Raw genomic sequence first — 25,844 nt, 5'->3', positions numbered from 1 at the left:
TAAATATCAACAGTGCTGTGCTGGTGACTGGGCTGGTAATGGCTGTTTTCTAATGGACAAAACTATGTTTTCTGAGCCAAGTGCCCCAAGTGGTCATGCCCATCCGTGGCAGGGATGCTGAGGGATGTCCTCTCCTGATTTAGTGGTTGGGAAGCTCTGTCTCCACAAGTCACCTGCTGGCATCTAAATTCAGTACTGGAAATACTCTACCATGAGTTACATAAGTTTGCTCAATCCTCCCATTGAAATATGGGGCTGCCTAGCTAACTGTAGTCTGAAAAGGACTCCCTTTCTACCTGTTCGGCTCATAGCTTGTCATAGCTTCTTACTCGTCGTGTGTGGATGGGCATAGTTCAGAGTGACTTTGTTTGCTGTGCTCTGCCCATGCTCGTGGAGGTATTGACGTGGTGTGGCTGCCTGGTGGTGATTGTGTTTGAGCTCTGGACCAGCCCTGGGTTCTTGGAAAATCGACATTATAAAGTAGAAAAAGCAAGAAGGTGGAAGCAACAGCAACCTCTTAACACCAGATGGGCAGCACTGGGTGGAGGGATGGAGAACTGCTCGCTGTAGCCATTCTGTGCCGTAGCTGAAAATGCATTTGCATGCCCAGTTTTTGTGACTGTACCGCAGTGGAATAGCTCCTCCAGACATAGGTTGGGCCATGAGGTGAAAATGCAAGCTTCTCATGAGACAGTGGATGGGAAAGTAGGAGAGAGCAGATGTAAAATTAGCATAACAATATACCCTTAGTTCAACTTGAAGGAAATAATTGAAGAACCGCTGTCGCTTATGGTGATGACCTCTGCTGAGATGACTCACAGTGCAGTGTAATATGAGTCACTTGTTAATGGTGGCCTGTTAAAGGAGAAAGTGCCAAATCCCAGTAACTTATTTGTTGTGTGTTGTAAAAGCCGGAGCAAGGAAGAGTGTTCAGGATATTGCTGCTTAAAAACTGCCAACACTTAGAGCTCCAGAGAACCTTTAGAGGACCCTGACATGGAAAGGCAAAGGCCTGAGGAGGAACACTACTTTCACTTCTGTTTTAAAGAGCCTTCTGCCTTCCCTGCCTCCTGCATGAGTGTAGTATTGTCAGAGGGTGGGAGCCATGGCCACCTCTGCAGAATCTGCCTTGCAAAGGCTTGGGCTGGGGGGGCAGCCTGGCAGCATGGCCGAGGTGTGATGGTGGAGTAGGATGGTTGGAACAAAATCCACCACCATGAGGGAGAGGGGAAGCCAAGGGGTGACCTGTGGTTGCATCCTTGCCTGCAGCCAGGGCTTTGATGGGTGCAGTCTCCCTGTAAACTCACCTCTGACGTCTGCCGAGAAGGTGCAGGATGCATTTATGGCTGTGAACGATCTGGAGTGCTGCAGTAGCAATTGACTGAGTACCTGCCTGTTAATTATCTACCAGGCAACTTAATGGTTCTTCATGTTGGACTGTTGCTTTTCCTCAATAAATGAGGTTTTACGATCCATGGAAGAAAGAGAGAGCCTGACTGTAAGGCGTTGTGGCCCTGGGCAGGAGCTCGCTGAGAAGCCATGAGTGGCTCAGGGGCTGGGCACAGCTCTGGAGGCTGTGCAGGCTCTGCCCTGTCCTCTTCATGTGGTGGGAGCACTGATTATTTTTATTTTTTCCTGAGCTTTCATTTCTGGTAAACCTGCTGATCTCCTGTCCCACACTTCTGACTCCTGCTTTGCAGTCTCTCTTGCCCTCTGCACCAGGCTGGCTGGCACAGGCTGCTGGAGCAGCTCCTGATGGTCCTACTGCAGATAGGGAGGTGGTGGTGAAGGGCTGTGGAGGAAGGCTGAGGCCTTGAGACAGGAAGGGCTGGGCCTGAAGGAGGAAAGCTTTGTACCCAGGGCTTGCCGTCAAGACAGTCTGAGTATTTCAGAAGCAGCCCAAGGACGCTGAATGTGCCGGTGGTTGTGTTGCAAAAAATTGTGGAATAGTGCCTTAGCAACAGAACTGCCTGGTAGAAAGAGGAACATTTCATTATGAGAAGAAGCTGGCAATGCAGTGGGACCCAAGGCTACCTATAAATCTTCCTTTTGTCTTAGTCCTTTGAGAACAGGCATCCTCTTCTTTACCAGAGTCCCACCGTTAGCCTGCTGATTCTGCTGCTCCTGGGAGTCGTTGTCACGCCTCTGTTACCAACCTTGTCAACCTCAATGTCAGAAGGACCCACTGTAAGGAGGCTTTTTGGTAGAGCAGATGAGTGCTGTCTCTTCCCTTGAAGCGAACTTCAGACTGGTTCGTGGACCTGCTGATGTCCCGAGAAAAGACCTGAGCACGGGGTTTATCCTGTGGTTCAGACTGTTCACAGCTGGGGCTGGTAATGGTCAGATGGGCAGAGCTCACTGCTGCTGAACTTCAAAACTGCTGGCCAGACTCACTGGAGTGTATACAAAGTCACTTCAAAGGGCGGGATGCCTTGTAGTTGGGTAGACTGTCATGTCCTCTTCCCCCATACATCAAAATTAAGCAGTGTGGTGAATGAAGATGTGGCACATGTTCAAAGCCAGGGTCACTTTGCCGAGAGCCTTGCACGTGAAGTTGTGGTTTTACTTGTGCCATTCCATGTGATCTCTTCCATGCAGTTGGTTTAAAGCAAAGTGCCTGCATGAGTGCTGGCCAGCAGAGAAAGTGTCCTCAGGAGAAGATGCAAGAGCCCTGCTCATTATCAGAACCAAGAAACACTGCTCCAAGCTAATCTGACTGCCTAAAAATAGCACTACTAGTAGGGGGAGGGATTGTCTTCTGTGTGCATTTGCCCTTGATTTTCCTGACATTTTGCTGCTCTATATTATGTGCTTTGTAGGGGAGACTGTGTGTCCTGGTCACACTGGAGCAATTCACATGAGCACGTGCTCGTGTCAGAAAGCATTGGGGAAGAAGGCCTAGGAGTTTGTTCAGGGTTTAGTAGTTAACTCTCACAGTGCAGTTGTATTCAGGTTTATTTCCTCATTCTTCTGCCCCTGTCAGGTTCACAGACAGGATCACTCTCTTGGTGTGATCTTGAAGCCCCCCCAGGGGTGGAGCTGGAAGCAAGGCTGTGGGGTGGGCTGGACCCTGGGTGCAGCAAGGTGATGGGAGCAAGATCATCCACTGTGTGTGCATGTGCACCTCACCGTGGTGCTTCCTCAACTGGAGGCTGCAGCATCTGCTCTGCAGATAAAAATAAAAAATAATAAATATATCACTCATGAAATTTAATTACTTTGTAACTGTTCTTGAGCATTTAAAACCCAAGTTTATCACAACCTTGTGATATCTGCATTTACGTTCTTTTTTGGGTTATGCAAGCAGCTCACCTTGTGATTATAAAATACTGATGTGTGCTTTCTAATACTCACCCTCTATTTCTCAACGACTCCATAAAACCTCTTCTGCTTTCCATTAATTGTGGAACAATAAGACATTTTTCTCTTCTCTTAAAAGGAGTTTAGCCCTCTTCTTATGTTTTCTCCAAGTTCTGCTCCTCAGAGACGGTGCTGATCCATGAGTTGGACTGGAGCAAACATACCTCCTGTCCTTTGCTATGCTGTACACCACTTGGATCCGTCTTAGAGCAAAGGTCTTACTGCACTGGGAAAGTCCCAGCTCGTGCAGTGCTGTTGCTGGCACTGATGCTGGTGGCGTGATCTGCTTGCAATGTTAGCTGAGGCAAGTGGGAAAAGTGGGAAGGGGGCAGGACGGGGTGACTTCCTTTCCTCCCTGGAAGATCTGAAATATTACTTTGCTTGATGTTGTTTTCCAAATGGAAGCTTCTATTAAAAGCAGAAGAAGCCCCTTCTGCATCCTCCCAGAAGGGCTGGGAGAGCCCCACAAAGGCTGTGGCACTGGGGCAAAGCAGAGCAGGACCTGCTGTGTAAGAGAGGCCCCGTGAGCTGCTCTTCGACTGTGGGAACATGCTGGGTCTGCATTTACCTCATCTCCACATCCAGCTGTTGTGGGATAGTAGTGCTGGTGGGTTTTTTTTCTTCTTTTTTTCCCTCTCTTTCTTGTAGATAGAAGGAATGTAAAATTCTCCCAAAGCACAGATGGGGAATGCAATGCCTGAGCACACTGAAGGGGGTGAATTCAGCCTCAGCGGCCAGTGCTGCTGCTCCTCTCTTTCATACTTGGATTAAAACACATCCGGAGGTGCATAACTCTTTGCAGATGCTAATGAGGAGTTTACAGATAAGATCCCCTGTGAGGAAAGGAATGCTCAGATAGTCTTACAGCATGGGAAATCAAGGTGAGGGTTCAGGCATCTTGTCTGCATTCACTGCAGGCGTTGCGGCCGTGGCAGAGTTGGGAGTAGAAGTCAAACCTTCTGGCCTCTCAGAATGTGCTTTAGTCATTAAACTATGCTCTCCTAAGATTAGATAAGGTGTGCTTTCTGTGCTAGCAAAGCTTGATGAGCAAATTCCTTTCAATAAAAGCTTTTTGTTGTACATTTGCCAACGCAGAATAAGGTTTGGGATACCAGGGAAGGGAAATAACGTGCAGTTGTCAATTTTCAGGAAGGAAATCGATCAGATGAGGAGATAACCAACAGGTTATGAATTTGTGACTGAGATCGGTGCACCAAGACAGGCAGCCACCAGTCATGCAGGGAAATGGAAGACCAGTGTTGTGACTGGTCCTCAGTGATGGGACAGCCCTCTTCATCTCTTCCTGTCTTAGAGTAGCTGATGTGGGAAACCCACGATGCAGTCCTGCTGTCGGCAGCCTACCATCGGTTTTAGTATCACTGACAATCTGGAGCTCTGATGAAATGTGGCACAGGGGTTTGCCGGGGCCTCAATCGATGCTGTTGCTAACAGGGTTTTGCCTCAGTATCGGGTTGCTGGTGGATCCAGTTGCAGAGATCTGATATAATTTTCTTACAGTGTGAAATGTGCTAGCTTGGTGCTTGCTGTCACCCAGACCCAGAGCAGCAATTCATTCCTGGCTTCAAGATGCTTTCAGTCTGTGCAAACACTGGAAGCTGGACTGGTTTCCCAGCAGAATGAAATACTCCTTTCCAATACATCAGGTCTTCAGAGGAGAGAAGGATTACAAGGGCATCTTGATCTCACGGTAATTTGTCTTCGTAGCTGTAGCCTGGGGCTGTGCAGCAGTCTGGAGCTGAGCTTTGCTGGGTCAGGTGAAGTGACATGGGTGGGTCTGCAGATAGCTCTGCTGGGATTTAGGGGGGCCCTGCAGAGTGTGGGGTCATGGTTGAGTTGAACAAGTCTCCAGCAGTCCCTCATCTGTCTCCAGGGTCAGCAAGCAAAGATAAAACCATCCCAGGCTTGGAAAGCACGGAAAGCAGTTCATGGGCTCAAGGATAAAACACGGATAGAGTGGCTGAAAGGTGCAGGGATGGCGTGTTGGGCACTAACGTACATGAGATATTTTGTTTTGTTTCCCAAGATGGAGCGCTTCCCAAGAGGCTGCTGCTCTTGCGTGGATTTGATTTCTGGTTATGCACGCCCTAATCTGGCTCTGTAACCATTAGTTCTTCATCTTGCCCTCATGGAAAGCTGTGAGTTCTTTCATCTGATAAGACATTTCTTATCAGCTCTCACGTTTGTTATGTAGTCTTAGAAATTTTCTGGGAGCTATAAGAGGATGGAGCCTGGGAATTGGGGTTAAGAAGTTGTACTTCTTTGCAGAGACTGATGAGATTCAAATAGAAAGTATGAATCTCTCCACATGTCAAGCCAGTTCTTGATTGTGTATCATGTCTAGGGAAAAGCACGTTTTCCAAGACTTGCTTTCGTTCCTTACTTTGTGCAATGTCATCAGAATGCTCCTTTTGGCCTTTAAACCTGTTACTCTGCTTGTGAAATACCCAGAAACAGTCAGGCTGAGTTTGCACTGCTGTCCATCGGCTGCACTCTTTCCATGTGGCTCTGGTCTTGTTGTGCTTGGAAGGGCATAGAGCCTTCTTGAGCTTGCAGGCTCCTGGTTTCTCCTAACGGTAAGCAGGTGAATGACTTTGGTGCTGCTTATTGGAGCCAGCTGAGGAGAGGTCCCTGCTCACTCTCCTTGCTTGGCACGTTGTACCGATTGGGCTCCGGTCTGAATAACAGGAAATCATCATGACTAACGTTGTGCTGGTAGAAGAATTAATAGAGGTGAGTAATAGCACAAGATACATGGAAATCAACATTTCTCTCCTTGGAGGCTGTAGATGTAATCCGCTTAGTATTCTGTGGAACACAAGATTAATTTTCTTCAGGATAATATATGGGAGAGCTTTTCTTTGGAGCGCGCTGGCTGAGGCATTGCTGCATTGCTGCAGCTGAGGGCAGGGAGTCAGAGAGGGAAGGATGCTGGCTGCTTGTGGAGGAGCCAGGGATGGTGAAAGCTGGCCAGAGGAGATCCAGCCCATCTCTGCACTGCTCTCCTGAGCACCTGGGGACAGGGCCGGTGCCTGCAGCAAATGGGAGCAGCCCCAGCCCTGCACTTGTCCTCCTCCGCAGCGTACCTGTGCTGTGCTCTGTGCTCGCTGAGCTTTACAGAGGTTCCTTTAAAACGATGATGAACCAAAACACCCATTCTTCTTCTTTCACAGGATGGAAAGAATGCAGCCACTTGCCAAGCGTAAAGAGGAGTAGATATAGCAGAAATAAATAAATCAAACTGATTTATTTTAAGTTGATTAATCTGATGTGTTCGTATTTTTCTAAAATAAAATCCAGCCCTGGAGGTTTTAGCAAATCAAATAACAACAATGGCAATTAATTTAGCAGCAGTTACAAATGGTTCCCATCCCTGCACCGCGTGACTCATATCTGTGTATGGGCCAAATCCTTCTTGGGGCTGTGGAGTTCCCCCGTTGTGGAGCTGCGGGCTGGGAGCTGCAGGCTGGGCGCACAGTGCCTGCAGGAGGGCTTGGCTGCTGCTGGCTGATATTGTGCTGTTGGGAGCCCAACCGCTATGCACCTCCCTGCTCTGTTTTCCTACCACGTGCGGGTCTTCAGCAGGCTGCCACCTGTGGTCTTGCAGGGCTTGCTTTGCTGCTGTGTGAGTTGTGCTGATGGTGCCAGTCTGCTTGTACGAACTGATAAGGCTGGAGTCCTAGCAAAGAGCGTGTTGCCAGCTGAGGACAGATAATGTTGTGTCTTGCTGCAGGGAACAGAGCAAGCAGAGAGCTCTGAAGGCAGGGAGGTGTCACGGGGCTGTAATTCGATGGGAGCTGAATGGATCCCGTGAAGCAGGAGGTTGGATGCACAGAGCGTCATGGTGACTTGCAGAGCAAAACCAGAACCACTTCCTCGAATGCATGAGAAAGGTCCCTCTGTTTTGCCTTGGTGTGAAGCACCACTGTGGTACGCATCACGCAAACTAAGCAACATAATCCCTGCCCTCAGCTGGGACATGGAAACTGAAGAGCAGCTCCCTAAATTTACCAGAGTGTTTTACAATGCAAGCCACCAAGAAGCAAGACATACAGAAGTTTTGCTATGGGGTGTACTTTATGGCCTGGCAAAAAATTATTACAGATCATTTCAGCAAGTGTGGATTGTCTCTGACCTAGAGCAGTTCTTCTGGCATGCAACTGGCAGGGTGTTGATTTTTCTGCTGGAGGACCATTCGCTTCCCCCAGTGTGAGTGAAGGACTGTCAGCATCCAACCTTCTGGCTCCTGGTGTCTGGCTTTCCTCAAGGCAGCCTGTGAAATGTAGAGAAGGGTGCGAAGTCTTCCCTCCCCCTTCCCCATACCTTGTTTGCTCTTGGATGAGAAAGATGTTTCCTGATACGAGATACAGAAATTAACATACACTTCAATTATATAGATATATATATTTTTTGCAACTTTGTTTTGCCAGGACAGTTGTATGGAGGATGTGTTCACAATGCAGATTTTGGGGAGCTGCTTGGGTATAGTTGTGCTTTTTACAGTCTGTTGGCTGCATCTTGCAGAATACTGCAACTGGTGTAATGCTGACTGATTTGATGTGGTTTGCTCCCTGCATTATCCTTTTTTGGAGCTATTGCTGCTGGAGGGTTACCTGATTTTCCCCCCCCCCAGCTCACCAGCCCTCGCAGAGCCAAACATAAGGAACTGATGTGAAGTAACGGCTGGGAGCAAAGCCTTGGAAAAGTGCTACAACAGCAGCTATCTCCATCACCAGGTGATGGGTGAAAAGTGGGCTGGTGTGCCAGCCTTGTCCAAAAGCAGCAATGAGGTGATGTTTTCCAGACATGTATGCAGGGACTCTGCCTTATTTTCGACAAAATATTAAAAGGACTGTGGCCTTCATTTTGGGGAGTCCTTGGGGGGTGGTGAACAGGTGGTGTTCCACCTGTGGTTGCAGCACATGGAGGATGAGTTGTCCACTCATGTCTCTCTCAAGTCTAATGTTTAGTTTATGCTCCCAGTACCTCCAAAAGGTGTTAAGAGTTTTTTTTGCCTTGCTTCTAAATGCCTGTTCGGAAGCAAAGTGTTCTTCTACCCTTTGGTGTTTTTCTGGCCGTCAATCTGGCTGTGAGGAAGGAGCAAGGCTGCCTTCCTTGGTGAAGGCAATCAAACACCTGAGCTTGGCAGCCTCCACTGAAGGCTGAAGAGGCTGTAGTGTCCATCTTGGAAAGGTGCAACTGGCAGTGAGCTGTCACCCCTACAGACATCCATGGGCCTGGGACCTGCAGTGTGGGATGCTGAGTTTTTTGCCTGCATGTTGGAGAGGGCTCTCTGCTTTTGGTGCTGAGCTTGGCAGTGACCTTGCTTTCAGAGCATGCCTCCAGGAGTGGTGTGTGAAGAGGCTGTAGTTCCTGAAGCAGCTGCTTGGGTAAGTAATTAAACCAGCTCCTCTGAGAACTCATAAACCTTTGACTGCATTAACTAGTAGGTAGCAATATCAGCTTGATGCAAACATTTGCTGGCAGAGGAGAGACTTTATTTCTCAGAGAGACAAGATCTAAACATTCAGGAATGCTATCTTATTGGTCTGCAATGGCAGATGAGTGACTTCCAGTGTGGAGAGTGTCCAGCTGCTGTGCTCTAATTGATGTCTCGCGTCCTGAGAAGAGTGGCACAATACTAGTAGTGACTTAGATCTTCTGGGGACTATAGATATGATTTATAATTGGCTCTGTAGCTTTTTTAGACGCTGAGCTTAACCAAGCCTTTTATATATTGTCCTGTTGAGGTTGTGTGCTTGAATTAGATGTGCATTGAAGTGGCTGGCTGTGCTGGGGCTGTATTCATCTGATGTGGGGCTCATTCAGCACTGCTGCTTTTGCTGGTCCTTCTGCACTGATTGACTACCAGCTCTCCTTGGTGAACAGTCTTCTGTGAAATGGAATGAGTGTTTATCGTGGCTGCAAGTGATTGTGGAGGCCTTTCTGGGGATCTCTGGGATGTCCTGTATGACTTATACAATATACGATTTCATCTTAAATTTGGGGAAGCCAGCCTTTTGAATGAGGAGTAAGCAGAAATTCCTCGCCTCAGGGGTTACTGAATATCTCAGTCAGCAGCTTCTTGCCATAGTAAGACTTGAGGAAGTTAGGTGGTGCTTCAAGTCAGAACCTGTTGACTCTTGCTTAAGGTGCATGAGGACTGGATGGAGGTACTTTGTTGGTACTGATGTGTGGCTCAGGCTCTTGAGGAGGTGAAGAGGCTTGGATCCTCCTTGTTCTGGGTTCTGTACATGTGCATCTTGTGGATGTTTTTTCTTATACCAGGGTTCTCCAGTGTGCTCTCCAGGAGAAGGGTTAGCTTTTATGTATGTCAGCAGGATCATTAGCTGAAGTGGTGCAAAAACATTCTCTTGATTTGGTATGTGTGTCTTTCTAGGCTTGTATGTTCCTTATTAAGACAATAAAGAACAACTTATTGACTTAAGCATCCCTGTGTTTTGTATTTATAGAAGTTGTACAGACTAGCTGCTTTTCCTTTTGACGTAATAGGAAGGAGAACCTCAGTCAGAAGAACTCTGACTTTTGTGTGGGCAGATGCTAGTCTGTAAGCAGGAAATGTGGCATAGATCAATATATTGCAGCTTCAGTGGTTTGGCCCAGTGGGACTGAAAGGAGGGTTATGCGCGTGTATTTTGCTGTCCTTCCTTCAGTGGGGTTGTTGGTTATGCTTGTGGCCTGTAGCTACAAATTCACACTTACATCTTCAGTTGAACAGGTAGCAGTTGGAGTGACCCAGCTTTACTGATTGAAAAGCCCAGTGTGGTCATTAGTTCTTATTTGATTCCACTTTTGCCAGCTATTGGCCAGTCTTAACGATTTGGAAGGGGAGGAAGTGCACAGGTAGTGGCTGGTGCTAAGCAAGAAGCTGGGGAAAGGAATGGGGGAGGCCTGGGGGAGCTGGGGGGGGGATTTAAATGGGTAAAGGCCTGAAGTGACTCTCAGCAAGGGCTGGAGGAAGGGCTCCCTGGGAGATGCTGAAGAAGAACGGTTCAAATAAATTTGTTAATAGGCTTCTCTCAGCTGTCAAGTGGAGAAATCTGTCTCCTGTTGATAGCTTAGCCTTGACAACAGTTTTTCTTATGCTCTATAGGAATGTTGTTTCTTGACTAACATCTTCATTTAAGATGTGGAGCTGGGTGTTTGGGGGTGAGGGAGGACAAACTACTTCTTCAGAATGAAAACAAAACCCTCAGTAAGCTCCTTATTTCTCTTCCAAGCAGAGCAGCTTGTATTGCTTGAGTAGGCAGGCGGTGCAGTGGTAGATGGCATTGATGATAGCTTGTTTTGTGAGGCTCTGGATGGGTGGGCGAAGGAGGGGAAAAGTACCAAAGCTAGGAGAAGACGTGAGACTAAGCAGTCTGAGAGGACTGAATAACACCTAGTATCCAGCATGGCTCTGCTTAAATACAAATACTTGGGTTATAACCAAAGGAAAACAGCTCAGAAATACCTGTGCAGCCTGTTGAGGTTTTTTTGCACTGCTTTTACTGTTGTGCAGCCTTAAAGGTATGTCTGTGCAATGGGAAGTGCTCAAAGCTCAGAACGGTAATGTCCCCAACCTTTTTTTCTATAGCTTGATCAATATTTTGTTGGCTTGGCCTTTGCCGTCCTGCTTTGCTTGCTGTTGTCTGCAGCTATATTAGCAATCCTCCCCTGGCTCGTGCAGTCCATCTTTGTATTACTCACAGGGTTGTTAACGAGAAGAGCCTTGGAGATGGAGACAACTGGTTTATGATTAAAAAGCAACTGTGTCTTCAAGTACTCTTCAAAGCTCTCAATTTTCCTCTAAACTGCGTGCCATTTGGGGTAGCTTCCCTAGGGGGAGCGGGACCTTGTTCTGTCAAATCATACGAGTGCTTCAATTCCTGCTGTAGAAGCCAACATAAAAAGTACGGTAAAATGAGTGAGTTAATGTGTTTTCAGAGGGAACAGCAGCCGACTTTTTAGAGCTTGAGATTTCTCAGGTCTTAACGCTTGGCAGATGCGTATGGCCTTTGATGACTTGGCTGCCTTAAGTGTGGCTTCCCAGAGCGTGGCCCAGCCGGGACGTTTGGCCTTGGGAAATGAAATCTGGGCAGGTATTTAGCATGGGGGGTGAAAACTTGTTCCTTTGTTTCTTGTCCTCGTTACTCATAGAGATGTTTTTGCATACTCAGAAATGCATTACCCATATGACAATTTCACGTATCAAATTGCATTGCTGAAGGGCTTTTCTGGCTCTCATGCGTTCCTGTGAAAGTGTTTTTTCATACTGTAAATTAACAAGCTTCCTCTCCTGGTTGGAGCCCGGTGGGGTCAGAAGCAGTGATATTCGCCAGGCGGCTGTATTGGTGCTTCCCAGGGCTGAAATGCCTCCTTGTGACAGTGGAACTTGTCTGAGCACAGACACCTGCTCACAGAAGGAGCTCCCCCGGTCTTGAGGGGCAGCAAGCAAGCTGCTTTATAAACCCATCTTTGGCTCCTGAATGTGCCTGATCAGTTTAATAGCATCTCCTGCTGAGGGTGTTTTATTAGGGAGCTGTAAGGCAGAGGCTCGGAGCGTCGTGCTGTTTGGGAATGTCAGTTGCACGGGCTTTATTTGTAGTGGAGATGAAAAACCTCTCCTAGTGCCACAGAGCTGCTGCAGCTCCCGGTGCCTGGGGATGCTCGTCACGCACTGACCCGTAACGCTGTGCTGCTTTCCATTGCACTGAGCGTTTTGTTTCTCTAGGGTTATAACATTTGTTTAATGACTGGTTATCTCCGTGATTTTTGGCTGGAAGTTGTCATTAGCTGTTCAGAATTGGGAGAATAAGTGCACAATGATTACAGAGGCTCTGATCTCTCATTTTCCTTCCTGTGCCTTCACGGCAATAGAAGTTTAATTGGCATGTCCCTCAATTCCCCCCATCCCCCAGCATCTCTGCACTGTTTCCTCATATAACCCTTTCTGTTAAATACCTTCAGTGTGTGCTGGAGGGGAGAAAAGTGAGGCTCCCACAAGGAGAAGGGGCAAGCTGGGGATACAACCTGCACAGAAATGCTTCCATCCTTCCTCTCATGTTTGTGGGCATCCACCCGGCAGTATTTAGGAACAGATCACGGTCGATCTGCTAACTCGCTAATCTCCAGGTGAGCCCTGCAGTCCTTAGCTGCCTCCTCGTGCAAAGTGTTTGGCTCCTTTGCATACGGGGCTCGTTGGGACGTGAAGGTGTAGGCAGAGCCGAGCTGCTTCATGCAGTCCTGCAGGTCTGTGCTGCGCTGAGCGGAGCCATTTTAACGAGGCGAGCGCTCCTGCTGTGAGCCCAGCTGCTGCTTGCTTCAGCTGATAAGTGCTTCAAAAAGGATGTGCGTGCTGGTGCTGGAGTTTGGATGCGTTCTGCTTTATCATCTCTGTGCAGAAGTCCCTTTTCTGGCAATGCAACAGTTTTAAATACACAGTTTATTGAAATACAGTGAACAGTTTTCCATGCTGTTACTGCAGATGAACGTGCTCTTGCCTTGCTTTGTGTCTCACTCCGTTCTGCCACATAGATCTTGATATCACCTACTTTTATGGGAGTTAGCTCAGGAGAATTCCCCTCTGGAACACTTCATCCTGTCCTGATGCAGCTGCAGAAGCGGAGCCAGATGTGACACGGGAGAGTTTGGGTGTCAGCCTGCCCTGCCCAGAGCTCTGTGCAGCCTATACCACGAGTGCTGCTGTGTGCCTGTTTCCTTTCCTATTGCAGCTGAGGCATTGGGCTGGGCCCTCAGTTACCTTGCAGAGAGCCTGAGAACTGAGCTCGCCTCTGGCCAGGATGTGCAGCTTTACCAGCACAATGCCAGGCAGTTTCCATTTGCAGCGCTTTGAATGAGTGTTCTGTGTGCAGAGCACCTGTGCTGTGCAGTGCTCAAAGCACAGCCCTATCCAGTGCTGGTTTTGCCCCTGCCTCTCTGCTCTGATCCTTTGTTATGGAGCCAAGGAGGGGGAAGGAGGACCTGTCTGCTGCTGTGTGTCTCGCAGCAGAGCCTGGTGGTGCTTCGATAATGCAGACGGTTTTCTGCATGATGCTCATGTAAAGCTGAAAATTATCCCTGGGTGTATCTTAAATGCTGGTTCTTTTCCCTGGTTTTCAAAAGCATGACCTCTTCCAGTTTCTCTAAACAGACAAATCAATTGTATGTTTTTCCTTTTTATTTGTTTTATGTTCAGTTTAAACAACAACAGCAAAAAAGCAAGAGTCTGTGTGAAGCCATGGAAACAGGCTCGTGGCAGCGTGCAGGGGTGGTCCTGCAGCCCCTTGGAGGGTAGGAGCATGGAGCCTGGGGCTGCTGCCAGCACCAGCGTGGTATCTGCAGCACGGGCTATATTTGGTCTGGGATTACTCCTGCCTGGCCTGGATTGGTCCCCAGCCAGGGCTCTGTGCTCTGTTTCTTTCCCTTGCTAAGCTAAAAGCCCCCATTCAGCATGCTGTCCTGTTTTCCTCCCTCTGCACTCATCAGCTGGGGCTCTTCAGGAGTGATTGGGTCCCCAGGTCCCAAGGACAGTGCCCAGCAGCCATTGAGATGCAAAGCTCATCTCCTGTTCAGTGGAAAGAAGGATTTCTCCCTGCCCCATCCTCTGCAGTGTGTATTCTTGGAAGGCTCTTAGCAACACGCTGCTGCTGGGCACTGTTTGGAGCAGAGCTATCCCTTCGAGAGCCCATTGCATGGGAAAAAGCCACATGAAGGAGGGACTGCATTGCTGGGAGGAGCAAGCACGCTCTCCTCTGCGTTCCCTACGTGTTGCTAGGGCTGTGCTGAAATTCTGCCGCTCCCTGCAGCAGAAATGCTGCTCGTTACCTTGGCAATGCCCCTGAAAAACACAAGGAATTAGCGAGGTGGGAGGATGGCCACGATGTGTGTGCCTTCACCTGGCTCCTGGGGTCTGCAGCCGCACGGTGAGCGGGCACAGATGGACCTGGGGCTGCCCCATGGCTGGCATCCATGTGTGGCTGACCCACAGATAGGGGTACTTGTGGGTTTGGGGAGCTGTGGAAAGAGGTCGGAAAACATAACATGGAAAATGGGTCTCTTTATCAGAACTGGCCAGCTGCTTCCCTGGATGTGCTTCTCCAAGTCTCCCAATGATCTGCCCTAGGCACAGCTTTCTTCTCTCTTAATCTCCTAGTGAATATTCAAAAATAGATATACTTGTAACACTTGAAAAGCCTCTTTCAGAGTTGTTTCAGCACTGCAGAGAATAACCCTAAGGAAAGAAACTCAAAAAATAAACAGCAGCTGCTGTCATTTCCCCTCCCGCCTCCTTTCTCACCCATTTTGTTAAAACTTGGTGCACTATTGCTTCCCTTTCCCATCTGTTTTTGGGGAGAACTGCACTCGGTCAGCTCCAGGTGGTGGATAGCACTTTTGGGCTCCAGCTGGACCACTTTTGTTGGGTTTTCCCCATACTGCGCCGTTTGCCCAGGCTGTGCTCAGGAGCTATGAGTGTTCAGTCCTGCAGTCTGGGGAGTTGGGCATATGGGAAGAGGTGTGCAAAAGCATGGGGTGGTGTTCCTGAAACTGTGCAGCTGGGGGAAAGGTGGATTCATTTACTGGTGCTGTTATTACGTGTTGAACCTTGCTTGTCAGCTACTCGCTAAGACCCAGTGTTGGACTTCTGGAGCCCTAAGTCATTCGGAGTTGATCCAGGCTTTGTGGCGAGTGAAATCTCTATTTCCATGATCTGGTGTTGTGATGGAGGGCTTCGCTTTGCTGTCTTCCAGGAGGGCTGGTCGTCCTCCTGCTGGAAGAGCTGGTCATCTACCAATGTTCCCATGGCCAACCCCAGCCCTCATTTTCCTTCCTCCTCAAACACAGCTTGGTGCAGGGATGGCTCGGCTGCACGGGGTGGATTAACAACACCCTGCTCAATGTTGCTGCAGTGCTGCTAATCCCTGTGCTGTCGGAAAACCTTAAACCACTCGAAACATTTGTCAGAAAAATGTTGATCTTTTTGTAGAATGCTTACTTTTGAACAAATCAAAGTATGGCTTATTAAACGTTCCTTCTTTCTTCTCTCCTAGGATCCTGCAGGAATCTTCGAGTTGGTGGAGCTTGTTGGCAATGGCACGTATGGGCAGGTGTATAAGGTAAGGCTACACTGATGTCTGAAGCGGGCTACTTGGCCGTGTGTTGAACATGGAGCATCTCAGTGCATCAGGCTGGTGAGGTTCCACCACATTCAGGCCTATCTAGAACCCCTGCTGGACTTTGGCTTTTTGGTTGTGTGCTCAAGTACCGTGCATCTCATGGAGCTCCTGTTAGCTCTGAAACTGCTGCTAGGAAAAAAAAAGAATTGCTTTTTCTTTTTTTTTCCTTCCCTCTCTCCCCAATTGATTATGTGATGAGGAGGGAATGAAGAGTCTGTGGTATAATAGATAAATCTGGGTCTCTTCTGAAGAGCTGTATTATGGCCACAGGAGCCTGCCAAAGGGCCTGCTGCAGCCTGCTGCCCTGCCTTTATCACGGGGCTAGCACTCAGGTGAGTTGCTGCAAACCTGCTGCTCAGAAGGCTTGCTTTAGAACCTCTGCAAATGTCAGTAAACAGTGCTCCAAAGGGGAGCGTAAAGGAGAACAGAATTATGAACACATGCATGAGCTTCTTTACAAATGTTTTGGAGAGTCCATCTTTTTCTGAAGTACCTTACCTGCCCCAGCACCTCCCAGCTTGAAGGATTTCCAGAATTTGTCATCTTGATGGTATTCTATTGTGGATGATGTATATGAGATTGGGAAGGGTTGAATTATTTTTAAGTCTGGGCTTACCTACTCTTAACGTATGGCGTAAGGAAGTTTCATGTCACTTTTGCATGGTGGATTTTGCCAAGTGTTTTGGGTCTGCTGGCAGACAGTAACTCCATGGGCTCCATTCTCCAAAGGTTTCTGTAATGTGGGCATTGATCTGTGTGTATGTGCGTGTGTGTTCACACAGAGAGCCCATGTTCCCTTTTGACAATAGAAATGAGTACATTCAAGTACTCTCACTGGGTCAGTGTGAAAGCACTTGCCTGTCGAGCAGTGAAAGACAGTGAGCTGACCCTAATGAAGAGAAGAAGGGTGCTTGGAAAGCTACCTGTCAGGAGATATTTGTTCTGAATCCTGGTTTCCCCATCCTCCCACCGCCGTAGGCTAATTCCGTCAATTCCACAATAGAAGAATTGAAGTGAACCGAGGATGAACTGAAACTTCTGGAGTTGCAAACGGGTGAATTTTTCAAACTGGAATAAGTTTAAAACCAAAGCAAACAGAACTTTCCTCCAAACCCCTTCTTATCAAGGTTACATTCCAGGAGCCTTCCCCTCGGCGTTGTGCTGCTGTTGTTTTTCTCTGGGAGGACGATGGTGTCTGTGTTCCCATTGTTCTCACTGCAGGAGTTGGTCTCAGAGCTGTTTTTCTTTTCAGCCGCTCAAATAATGGTAGAGGGTGACCTAATTTTAACTTGTGCATATTTCTAACAATCAGTGGAAACTATGCACCTTTAACGGCCTTTTGAAAGCGTCGTGTTTTTGTGGAAAGCTGAAAAGGGAAATAAACTATCTGATGCTCTGCTCTTTGCACAGCTCCGCTGTGCGTGCTTCCTGTTGCAGTGTTTGACTTTTTCCAGTGTGCCTATGTGAGATCTGAAAGTGGGGGAAGAACCGTGCAGAAGCATTCAGCTGTAGCACTTGGGGAGGGAATATATTCTGAACGCTTTGGTGTTTCTTTTTTTCCCCTCTATATGAGGCAAATCCTTCCTCCTACTGTCTTTAACTAGCTGGAACAGTCAGATTGTGCTCGGCGTGATCCACTCACTGGTGGTGCCAGACAGGATGGTGATGGGGAGGGGGAAAGCTGCGTCCAAACCCAGTTAGTAAGTATTGAGGTATGAATTCAGGCTAAGGCTGAGCTCAGAGTTCTCTGAAATTGAAGTCTTGGAGTAATATCCACTTTATAAACAAAAGGAGACTTTGATATAAAGCACACATAACTGTTTATGGTGTCCCACCCTAAAACCTAGTACAGAAATGAGATCTCTGCGATTCTTTTCCTCCAGATACCACCGCTGTATTTATCTCTTAAAGCAAAACAAATGGAACAGCTTTCGAGACGCTTAGACCTTCTGGCTCCCTTGTGAAAAAAACAAAACAAAACAAAAAAACCAACAAAAAAATACCAAACCACTTCTGAGGTCACACTTACCTGGGAGTTGTATCTGCTGTAACCAGGTGCTGTAACTGGACGATTGTTTCACAGCTGTTTTAAACCCTTCTCAGTCAGATCTGGGGTTTTCCCACCTCTCTGTAGATGTATGTTTGCCTCTGGTCACGTTACAGATGTGGAAAAAGCAGCTCACTGCAATGCTCGCTCTGCTGTGAGGAAAGCAGCTCTGCCTTGGGGACAGCAGCAAGGTGTTGGCTCCAGGCAGCGAGAGCACCTTGCAGGATTGTGCTTGTGGTGGAGGTGTCCTCAGCCAGCCTGCCTGCCCGGGAGCCAGAGCCCAGCTCTGGGCAGCATGGCATGGAATCCTCCTATTTGCATTGATAAAATGTGTGGTTATAGCCTTGTGATGGCAGAGTGATAGCATGGGTCCTGAGGAATGACTCTTAGGAGAGCAGCAAGAACAGCTGGGGAGCAGCAGCACAAGAGGCTGCTCTGAAGAACTGCGTTTTGGTTTGCTTTGTTTCCTTCCTCTGCTCCACCAGCCCTCGCTGCTCCTTCTGTGCAGGGTGGCCATGATTTCTGAGGGAGGTGAGGAAAGCCATAGCAGGGTACTTCTCATAGCAGCAGCCTGGCCCAGGAATGCCACGGGAGAGACTTCAGAGCCACGAGTGTTTCACAAGTTGTGGTTTGCTGTAGGCCCCTTACAGTGTCAAGCTGAAGCATCTTTTTTCCCTTGGATCACGTGAGGCAGGCACAGTGCACCAGGCTACTAATCTCTCAGACTATTAATTAATTTGAGACGTTGCCTCTAGAATATCCGGGATGGTAATTCCGTATGGTGCCTGCTGATGGATGACTTCCAACTGTCACATCCTGTGGGCAGCTTAGAGGTCGATGCTAGTAAAGCTGTTTGGAGTCCCCAATGTTTGATGCATGGGAGAGGCTGCAGGGCCCTCAGGCTGGAGCATGAGGCGGTCATTACATTACGGGGCTATTAGGTAGCCAAGCAGGATTTTGGATTTTTGAGCAAGCTGTTCTTTGCTCAGGACTGCGAGGGAAGAGAGAGAAAGCTTTCTTTGCTGGCTGCTTGACACTCCCTTGTGAGTAGTTTCATTTTTGTTGTATGGAGAGATGGTGCTGGGTTCTGCCCTTGATTGAACTGGAAGCACTGCTTTATTTCCTAGTAACCCTGCATCTAATGGCCCAGACTGTGAGCTGTATTTGTTACAAGGCTGAGAGCTCCAGTGTAAGGCATGGTTGCATTATGGGATTTTTGTGCTGGGTTTTTTTTGTTAATGTTTAGAGATATGGCTAATGGGAACAGTGCACGTTGGATATAGGGGATGAAGCCATTGCCTCGCTGTTTTTTAGCACGTAGATGATGACTGGAAGCAAAATGGTAGACACAGAAGTTGCTGAAAGTTTTGATAAGGCTTTAGAGTATTATTAGAGAAGGCTTATTGTATTGCAGAGTATTATTACCATCTATCTCCAGTTTGCGTTAGATAGCAAACAAAAAGTCTTTAAACACAGTGCATACTTAGATTGCTTGGGTAAAACACATTGTCAGGGCTGCAGCTGCTAGCCCCACTGAGCATGAAAACAAAACCAGGTTACTCAGAAGCACCATCCAGGTTGCTCAAAACCAGGGGAAAATAGCACTTGTTGTGCACGTTACTAATGAAGCTGTCTCCCCATGGTGTTAGGCACTTGTTTTGGTGGCTGTGGGAGGCTGGGAGCAAACCCGTGCACAACATAACGGGTGGTGAAGCAGTGGCACAGGTTGCACAGAGAGGTGGTGGATGCCCCATCCCAGAGGATGTTCAAGGTCAGGCTGGACAGGGCTCTGAGATCCTGATGGAGCTGTGATATCCCTGTTTGGTGCAGAGCGGTTGGACCCTGTAGCCTTTGAAGGTCCCTTGCAACTCACATGATTCTATTATGCTGTGATTCTGCGATCACTTGACTGATGCAAGTCTTCTCAGTACTAAAAGAAATTGGAAAGTAGGTCAGGTGGTAACCATCAACATTCTCATCTCACATAGTTTCCCAGCGTTGAGCAGGGAGATAAATGATGCCAAGATTATATGCTTGCGTGCTGCTTCCCCACCCCAGCAGGACCACGCTCAGCAGTGCTGCTGGCTTTGAGATTCTGCTCTCATTTACAGCGTTAGCAAAGCTTAATCTTACAAAGTGCAGGATTCAGTGCTCTGGGCCGACCCCATAGCCACACAGTAACTATTGATTGTTTAATTAGCTGGTAAATGCCACATAATCACTCCGCCGTTACACAGGATCATTCTGCACTATGTTCTGCTTATGTTAACATAAGCACATGGGACGTGTGTGCTGCTGGTCCCTGAGCGTGTTCCTCTGCTGTCATGGGAGTGGTGTTGGGGTGTCACCAGCCACCAGGTGAAGAGAATGACACTGTTTTTCCAATTGCTCTCCACTGTGCTGTGTTCTGTACGTCTGGGGTACGGCATATGGGGAAAAATGATGAGGAAATGTAGGGGTTGGCAGCCCTGCCTCTGGCAGGGGGTTTGGAATTTAGATAGTCTTTGGGGTCCCTAGCAACCCAAGCCATTCTATGGTTCTGTGAAATGTATCCCAAAGTCTTCTGTTGGGGCTTTGTGTTTGTTACCCAGCTCAGGTCTGTCTGAAGCCAGTACCAGTTCACCTGGAGGCAAACCCCCAGGAGGTGAAGATGTTGAGGGGTGTGGGAATGAGAAAGCAAATGAAGAATCTGAAATTCCAGCAGCCACCTGTGGCTGCCTCCTGGTGATGGCATCCCTGAGTCTGTAGGTGCAGAATGAACCTGGATAATGCAGTCCTGCCATCCCTGGTGCTGTTCACCTGCTTCCTTAGCAGCCAGCACCTTGGCCTGTGTCCTGCTGCTGGATAGGTAGTGGGAAGTATGCTAAAGATAGGGAAATATTTCTTTCTTTGTTTTATGTTTATTTTCAGTGGGAGGTGTGAGAGAATAACTCCTGCGCAGGCTTGTGCCGTGTTCAGCCTGCCCATGGTCTGGCTCAGCCCTGGTGGGAACAGAGACTCTGCAGGTTCCCAGGTCATTATTAGCAGTTCAAATAATTAGCTTGAGTCGAGAATGACATTAATTGTTTTTAATAATTGGTTGTTTTATTGTCTCTCTTTCTGAAAGACTGATGGTCAATAGTTTGATAATTAATCACTGTTGCTTTTAGCCCAGTGGAAGAAGTTACCATGCTGCATGAAATTATTATTTCCCGCAGATTGTTGCTGTAAAGAATTAATCTTAGCTGTGTACACACAGCCATTGTAGCTGGAGGCTGACTGCTGTGCCTTGCTAGAAGCCCTGCTGCCTGCAGGGCCTGTGTGCTGCTGCTGCCCCGACCCATCTCAGTGCCTGTCACCATCTCTGACCAGCCTTTGCATTTGGAGGGGCATCTTAAGCATTTCACTTCTCCTTCCTTCTTGCTGGTTTATACAATGGACTGAGTGTTCCTCGAGCCAGGTATGTTCTTCTAGTGCCATATCCATGGCTGTGGGTCACTTTCAGTTTCCAATTTCTTCTTCGGAGGTCACATTTGCTGCATGGCACAGCAGGCTGCAGGTGTAACCTCATGGATGTACGCATGTATCTACGGCACGGTCTGATGGATGCTGCATGCTGCGGCCCTCTGCTTGGCTCCCTCCCCTGCGTTCTTGATAATACAAATGCAAGGTGGGGTTGGTGTGAGGGATGCTGCCCCACGAGGTACCCCTGGGTCCTCAAGGTCGCTCGAGGGCTGTGTGAATGTGAGTGGATTTATGAGACTTACAAGCTGCTTTATAATCCTTCCGTATCAGCAGGCCAGCATTACGCACTGAGCCATTGCTTCTGCCAGGCCGGCCCCCTGCATCGCACGGAGCTGCACCCAGCAGGTTTGTGCTGCTGGCGGGGCTGCTGGTTTGCAGGCTTGTTCTGTACGTTTGTATCGCTTCTCAGTGGGGCATGGCAGGGCTGGGCCGGCGTGCTGCTGCACCACAGTGCACACTGGCTCTATCAGAGGGAGAGCTGGCGACCTCCGCTTATCAGATTCCTTGTGATGTTAGCTTATCTCTAGAGGAGAACATCTTTCCCTTGCTGACTCAAATGCGGCGTGTGTTTGTGCGTCTCTGAAATGTGGACTTGTTGTGTTGGGTTCGCGAGGAAGTCTGAACTGGAAAATGATGTTTCATGTAAAAAAAAAAATTAAAAAAAAAAAAAAAAAGAGCTTTGTTACCAGAGCAACTGGTACACGGTGTGCTGCTTGGTTCTCTGAACACACAGAGCACCCTCAGCCCGCCCTCCCCCCAAGAAGCCAGCCCACACACACCTACGTGCCAATATGTCACACTCACTTCTCTGCCTGCTGAATAATGCAAGGGAAAGGTGCTTTTTACATTTCAGCCCTACGGAGCACGGATTACAAAAGGTGATTAAAAATGTTCCTGAATTAATTTCTCATCTCCCTTTTAATCTTGATTCCCTCGCCCCCTCTGCAGCCTGCAGTGGGAAGGGCAGCTGGGGGCTGGAGCTGCCCCCTGTCTCTGCAGGGACGCCTGGGCACGCTCCTTGCATTGCTGCGTGCTCTGCTTCTGCAAACACTGCGCAGTCTTGCAAGACAAAATATCTGCAGTGGCACAGGGGGAAGACAGCTGCCTTTGGAAATGCTGAACAAAGCCAACAGCGTGCTGCAGAGGGCAGGGATGTGGTGGTCGGTATGGCAGTGCTTGGTGGTTTGGGTGGGTGCAGCAGGATGGAGAGCTGTCTGCTTGCCCTGTTGGGGTTAAAGGATGCAGGCACCACTCTGCAAAGCTCCCAGACAACCCATTTCTAGTACCACCTTCTGTCCCTCAAGAACTGCTGGTCTAAGAGCTCACACCTGGGTCTTCTGTGGAGCAGCCCAGTTATTAGGGCATTATTGCTGACCAGTGATCCATAGGGTACCTGATGGTGGAGCACTGCTGGTGGATGTATGATCTGTTTGGTGCAGGTGGGGCCTCCCAGAAGCAGAAAACAGGTGGCTTCTCACGCTTGTGGGCATGCATTGCCCTCCTGTTCAGGAGGGATGGCTTCCTGCCCTGCAGCTTTTGATGCTCTGATCACCATAATGCAGGACGTTGTAACAGCACAGCCGTAGCCAGTGGGTGAGGTTTGTTTGTTGCAAGGCTCGGGTGCATTGCTGAAGAATGTCCTGTTTAGAATAAGCTGATCTAATGCCCTATAGGTAGGTGAATGGGGAGGGTCTTGCTGCATTCAGAGGCTGGTGCATGCTGTTGTTGACTTGTTTGTAATATTTAATGAATATCAGGTTGGTGTTGGTGCCGGGAGGTGATGTGTTGCTCCCAGCTCTGGAGCTGCCACATGCAGCTGAAAGGGCAGCAGAAGACATTTTGGAAAGCTTAGAGCACGTGGGGTGCAGAATCTGAGCATTGGCTCATGCTGCATGTTTGAGGCGTTCATGGTTGGACTGCTTATCTCTAGAGATGTTTCTCGCCTGTCATTTTTTGCATCTTTTCAAATTTTGATGCAGCCTGTCTTGCAGCTGACTCTGAGGGCCTGAAGGAAAGTGATGCCAAAGGGCATCCAGCTGGAGCTCAGCATCTTCTCCTTCACCGCTTCTCAACATCCCCAGCCTGTTCTTCGCTTTACCTGGGAAGCCCTTTACGCTGATTACTTAAAGATGGAAAGGTCCAAGCAAACAAAGCCTTCTCCCAAATGCTGTGTTACTGCTTTTTTTTCCCTTCTTTCCTCACCCCTCACGTAAGAATGGCAGCTTGGTGCTATCTGTTTTCATTGTTTAGGTCATTTTCCTTCTCTCTGCTGATTCAGGCAGCATCACACAACACAGCCAAGAGCTAGGTTTGGGCAAAGGTTTGGTCTAGAAAGGATGGGATTGCAAGATGTTCCTTCTTTTTATGTACAGAATACAGACCTCCCACTGTCTCACTGTACTGGAATGACTTTGCTCTTAGGAATGAGTGTCGGGTACATTTTTTTCCTCTGCATATCTTTAGTTTTCTGAGCGGAAGGAATGTGAAGTGTGAGATGCATCCAGTAGAGTCAGCCATGACCACAAGTCTGCAGCAGGATGACGTATTGAGGTGCTGAGTTAGACCTGGTGAGCATTCTCTTAGTGTGGATTTCCACTTGTGTGTGGTGTTTGGAAGGAGGGGCTGTAGGAGCCTCCTGGATTGCTGGGTTCACATCAGTTATGTGGTTGGGAGATTTCATGGTTGAGCAGCATTGGCTCCAGCTCAGCCTCCGCAGTGCTTCTCATCCTGCAATAAACCTCAGGCCTTTCCTTGGCAGGTGGAACTGCCTGTGCTGATGCAGGGCCTGAGAGAAGTTGTCCAGCCTTCCCTGCCCTGGCAGAGCCTCTCTGACGCAGCCAGGGTGGGTGTGATGCTGAGCACCCCAGTGGGGTGGTGGAGCCCCGTGTTCCCTTCTTCATCCTCTGCAGCAGCCCCTGCTGTTCCATTGAGCAGTTGCAAACTGTGCAGGCCAGTTTGCAACATGAATAGCCTTCTGCAGATTATTTTTTTAATCCACTTTAAGACTGAATCTGAGAGCAAGCGTTACTTGAAGTGACCTCTGTGTGCGGGGGCAGAGAGGGCAGGGAGCTAATCCAGCACAGTATGTTCGGAAACGGGAACTGCGGAGGGGGGAGGGCTGCATAAAGGATAAAAATTGGATTTTGGATTGCCATAGCTAATTTTTCAGAGTGCCCACAGCCCCCATCTGGAAGCTGTGCTGCCTTTGTTGGCTCTCCATGGGTGCCTTATCTGGACCAGCCCTGTTAGTGCAGCACAATGGAGGTGATGCTTTGCCCCCACTGCAGGGAGCGGGCAGTGCCACACACCACTCCTTTGCCATCACATTTCAGTGGATGTTTTTGTGCAGGATCGGGATTTTTTTTTAAATAAGTCTAGCTATTGAATTCCAAATAAAAACAAATAGTGTTAGCTTGTTACAGTTCTTCTGTTCCCTTGAGAAATAGTTATTAACAGGGTCAATGTGAGGAAACATAATTTATGTTTGTCTGCATAGCATCTAGATCAAATCAGAGCAGGCTTTGTGCTGTGAAACTGCTACATTAAAAGAAAACAACAGCAATGAAAAACTTGTGGGTGCTTCCTTATTAGCTGAAAGGTGTGATTCTTTTCTTACAGGTTAGCATTGTGTTTTCCTTGAAACAACCGTGGTGCAGTGGAGTGTGAGCTCCAGAGTGGTTCCTCCAACCGGGCAAGCAATCAAGGGTGTCTTCAGGGATCCTCAAGGGGATGTGGTGCAGAGTGACCTGTGGTGACAGAGAGTGCAGGGGACGTGCTGGGGAGACACCATCACCTGTCCTGCCAGGGCCTGTGGGCTTAGCACTGTGTTGGCAGGAGTGAGACATGGTCTGGCAGGCACTTAATCCCTCGTTTATGCTTTTTTGGTGCTTTGCATCCCGGTTTGAAAAGATGTCAGATCTCGCAGCTGATAAGTCTTTATGATAATACTTTCCTTGGTGTTGCAATTTGTCCCTGAGCAAAACCATTAGTTGGGAGTATGATGCCTCATTAAGTACCTAACTTGAGCATTCCGAAGTCTCTGGCTGACCTCCTTCCTTGCAGCCTGGTAGTTAAAAACCTCTGTAGTTTGAAGCTGTTACGGACAACATGAAAGGCTGGAAATATATCTTTGTTATATGGAAGAAGAAATTTGCATGGAGACAGCAATTTGTGTTTAATACAAATTGCACATGCAGCTGGACTTGCTGTTAGTCTCCCTTCATTAGAGCAGTAGTTGATTCAGCCAAAGCAGACAGTGCTGCTGGTGCTGCGTGGAAGTGCCTTCATGTTGCTGGGCTTTGGGGATCTTCTCTTCTGCACTTTAATGCAGCAGATCCAGGATTGAGGCCAAAGCCTTTCTTCTGTACATAACTAGTAGAAAGATAGCCAGTTCAGCAGAATTTCTGTGAATAGCCTGTTCCAGATGAATTGTGCATCTGAATGCTGATAAGGCTAACTCAAGGGGTAGTTTGCAAAAGAAAATTGAAATCTTACGTTAGAAGAGCAAGCATCTGAAATGGAACACAGCATTGCAGTTCTGGGCTTTTAAGAAAGCGTTCTTACTGTAGTCACAGAACTGCATTAGAATGAAGAAAACCAAAGTTGTGGCTCATGGTGTGGAGGTGCCTCATCCAGCCCTACCAGTTGCACGGTTACTTGAAGTCCTGCAGCAGCCACCCAGTGAGCACATCCCTCAAAAGTCATCTGAGAACAGCGGCTGTTTTAATGGACAAAGAGCA

The 25,844-nt window shown here is 48.3% G+C and overlaps 1 protein-coding gene across 6 annotated transcripts in view; it reads left to right on the top strand.

The window, feature by feature from the left end:
- Positions 1-25,844, top strand: part of TNIK (TRAF2 and NCK interacting kinase) — a 138,225-nt gene that overhangs the window by 8,014 nt on the left and 104,367 nt on the right. For all 6 annotated transcript variants that reach the window (XM_048954357.1, XM_048954358.1, XM_048954360.1 and 3 more), the window contains exon 2: positions 15,429-15,494. In XM_048954357.1, coding sequence (XP_048810314.1) covers positions 15,429-15,494 — 66 coding nt within the window. The remainder of the gene's footprint in view (positions 1-15,428; positions 15,495-25,844) is intronic.

This window comes from Lagopus muta, chromosome 9 (genome assembly GCF_023343835.1).
Source record: "Lagopus muta isolate bLagMut1 chromosome 9, bLagMut1 primary, whole genome shotgun sequence".
NCBI lineage: Eukaryota > Metazoa > Chordata > Aves > Galliformes > Phasianidae > Lagopus > Lagopus muta.
Note: the sequence above shows the minus strand (reverse complement) of the source record. Positions and strands in the feature narration are given on the sequence as shown.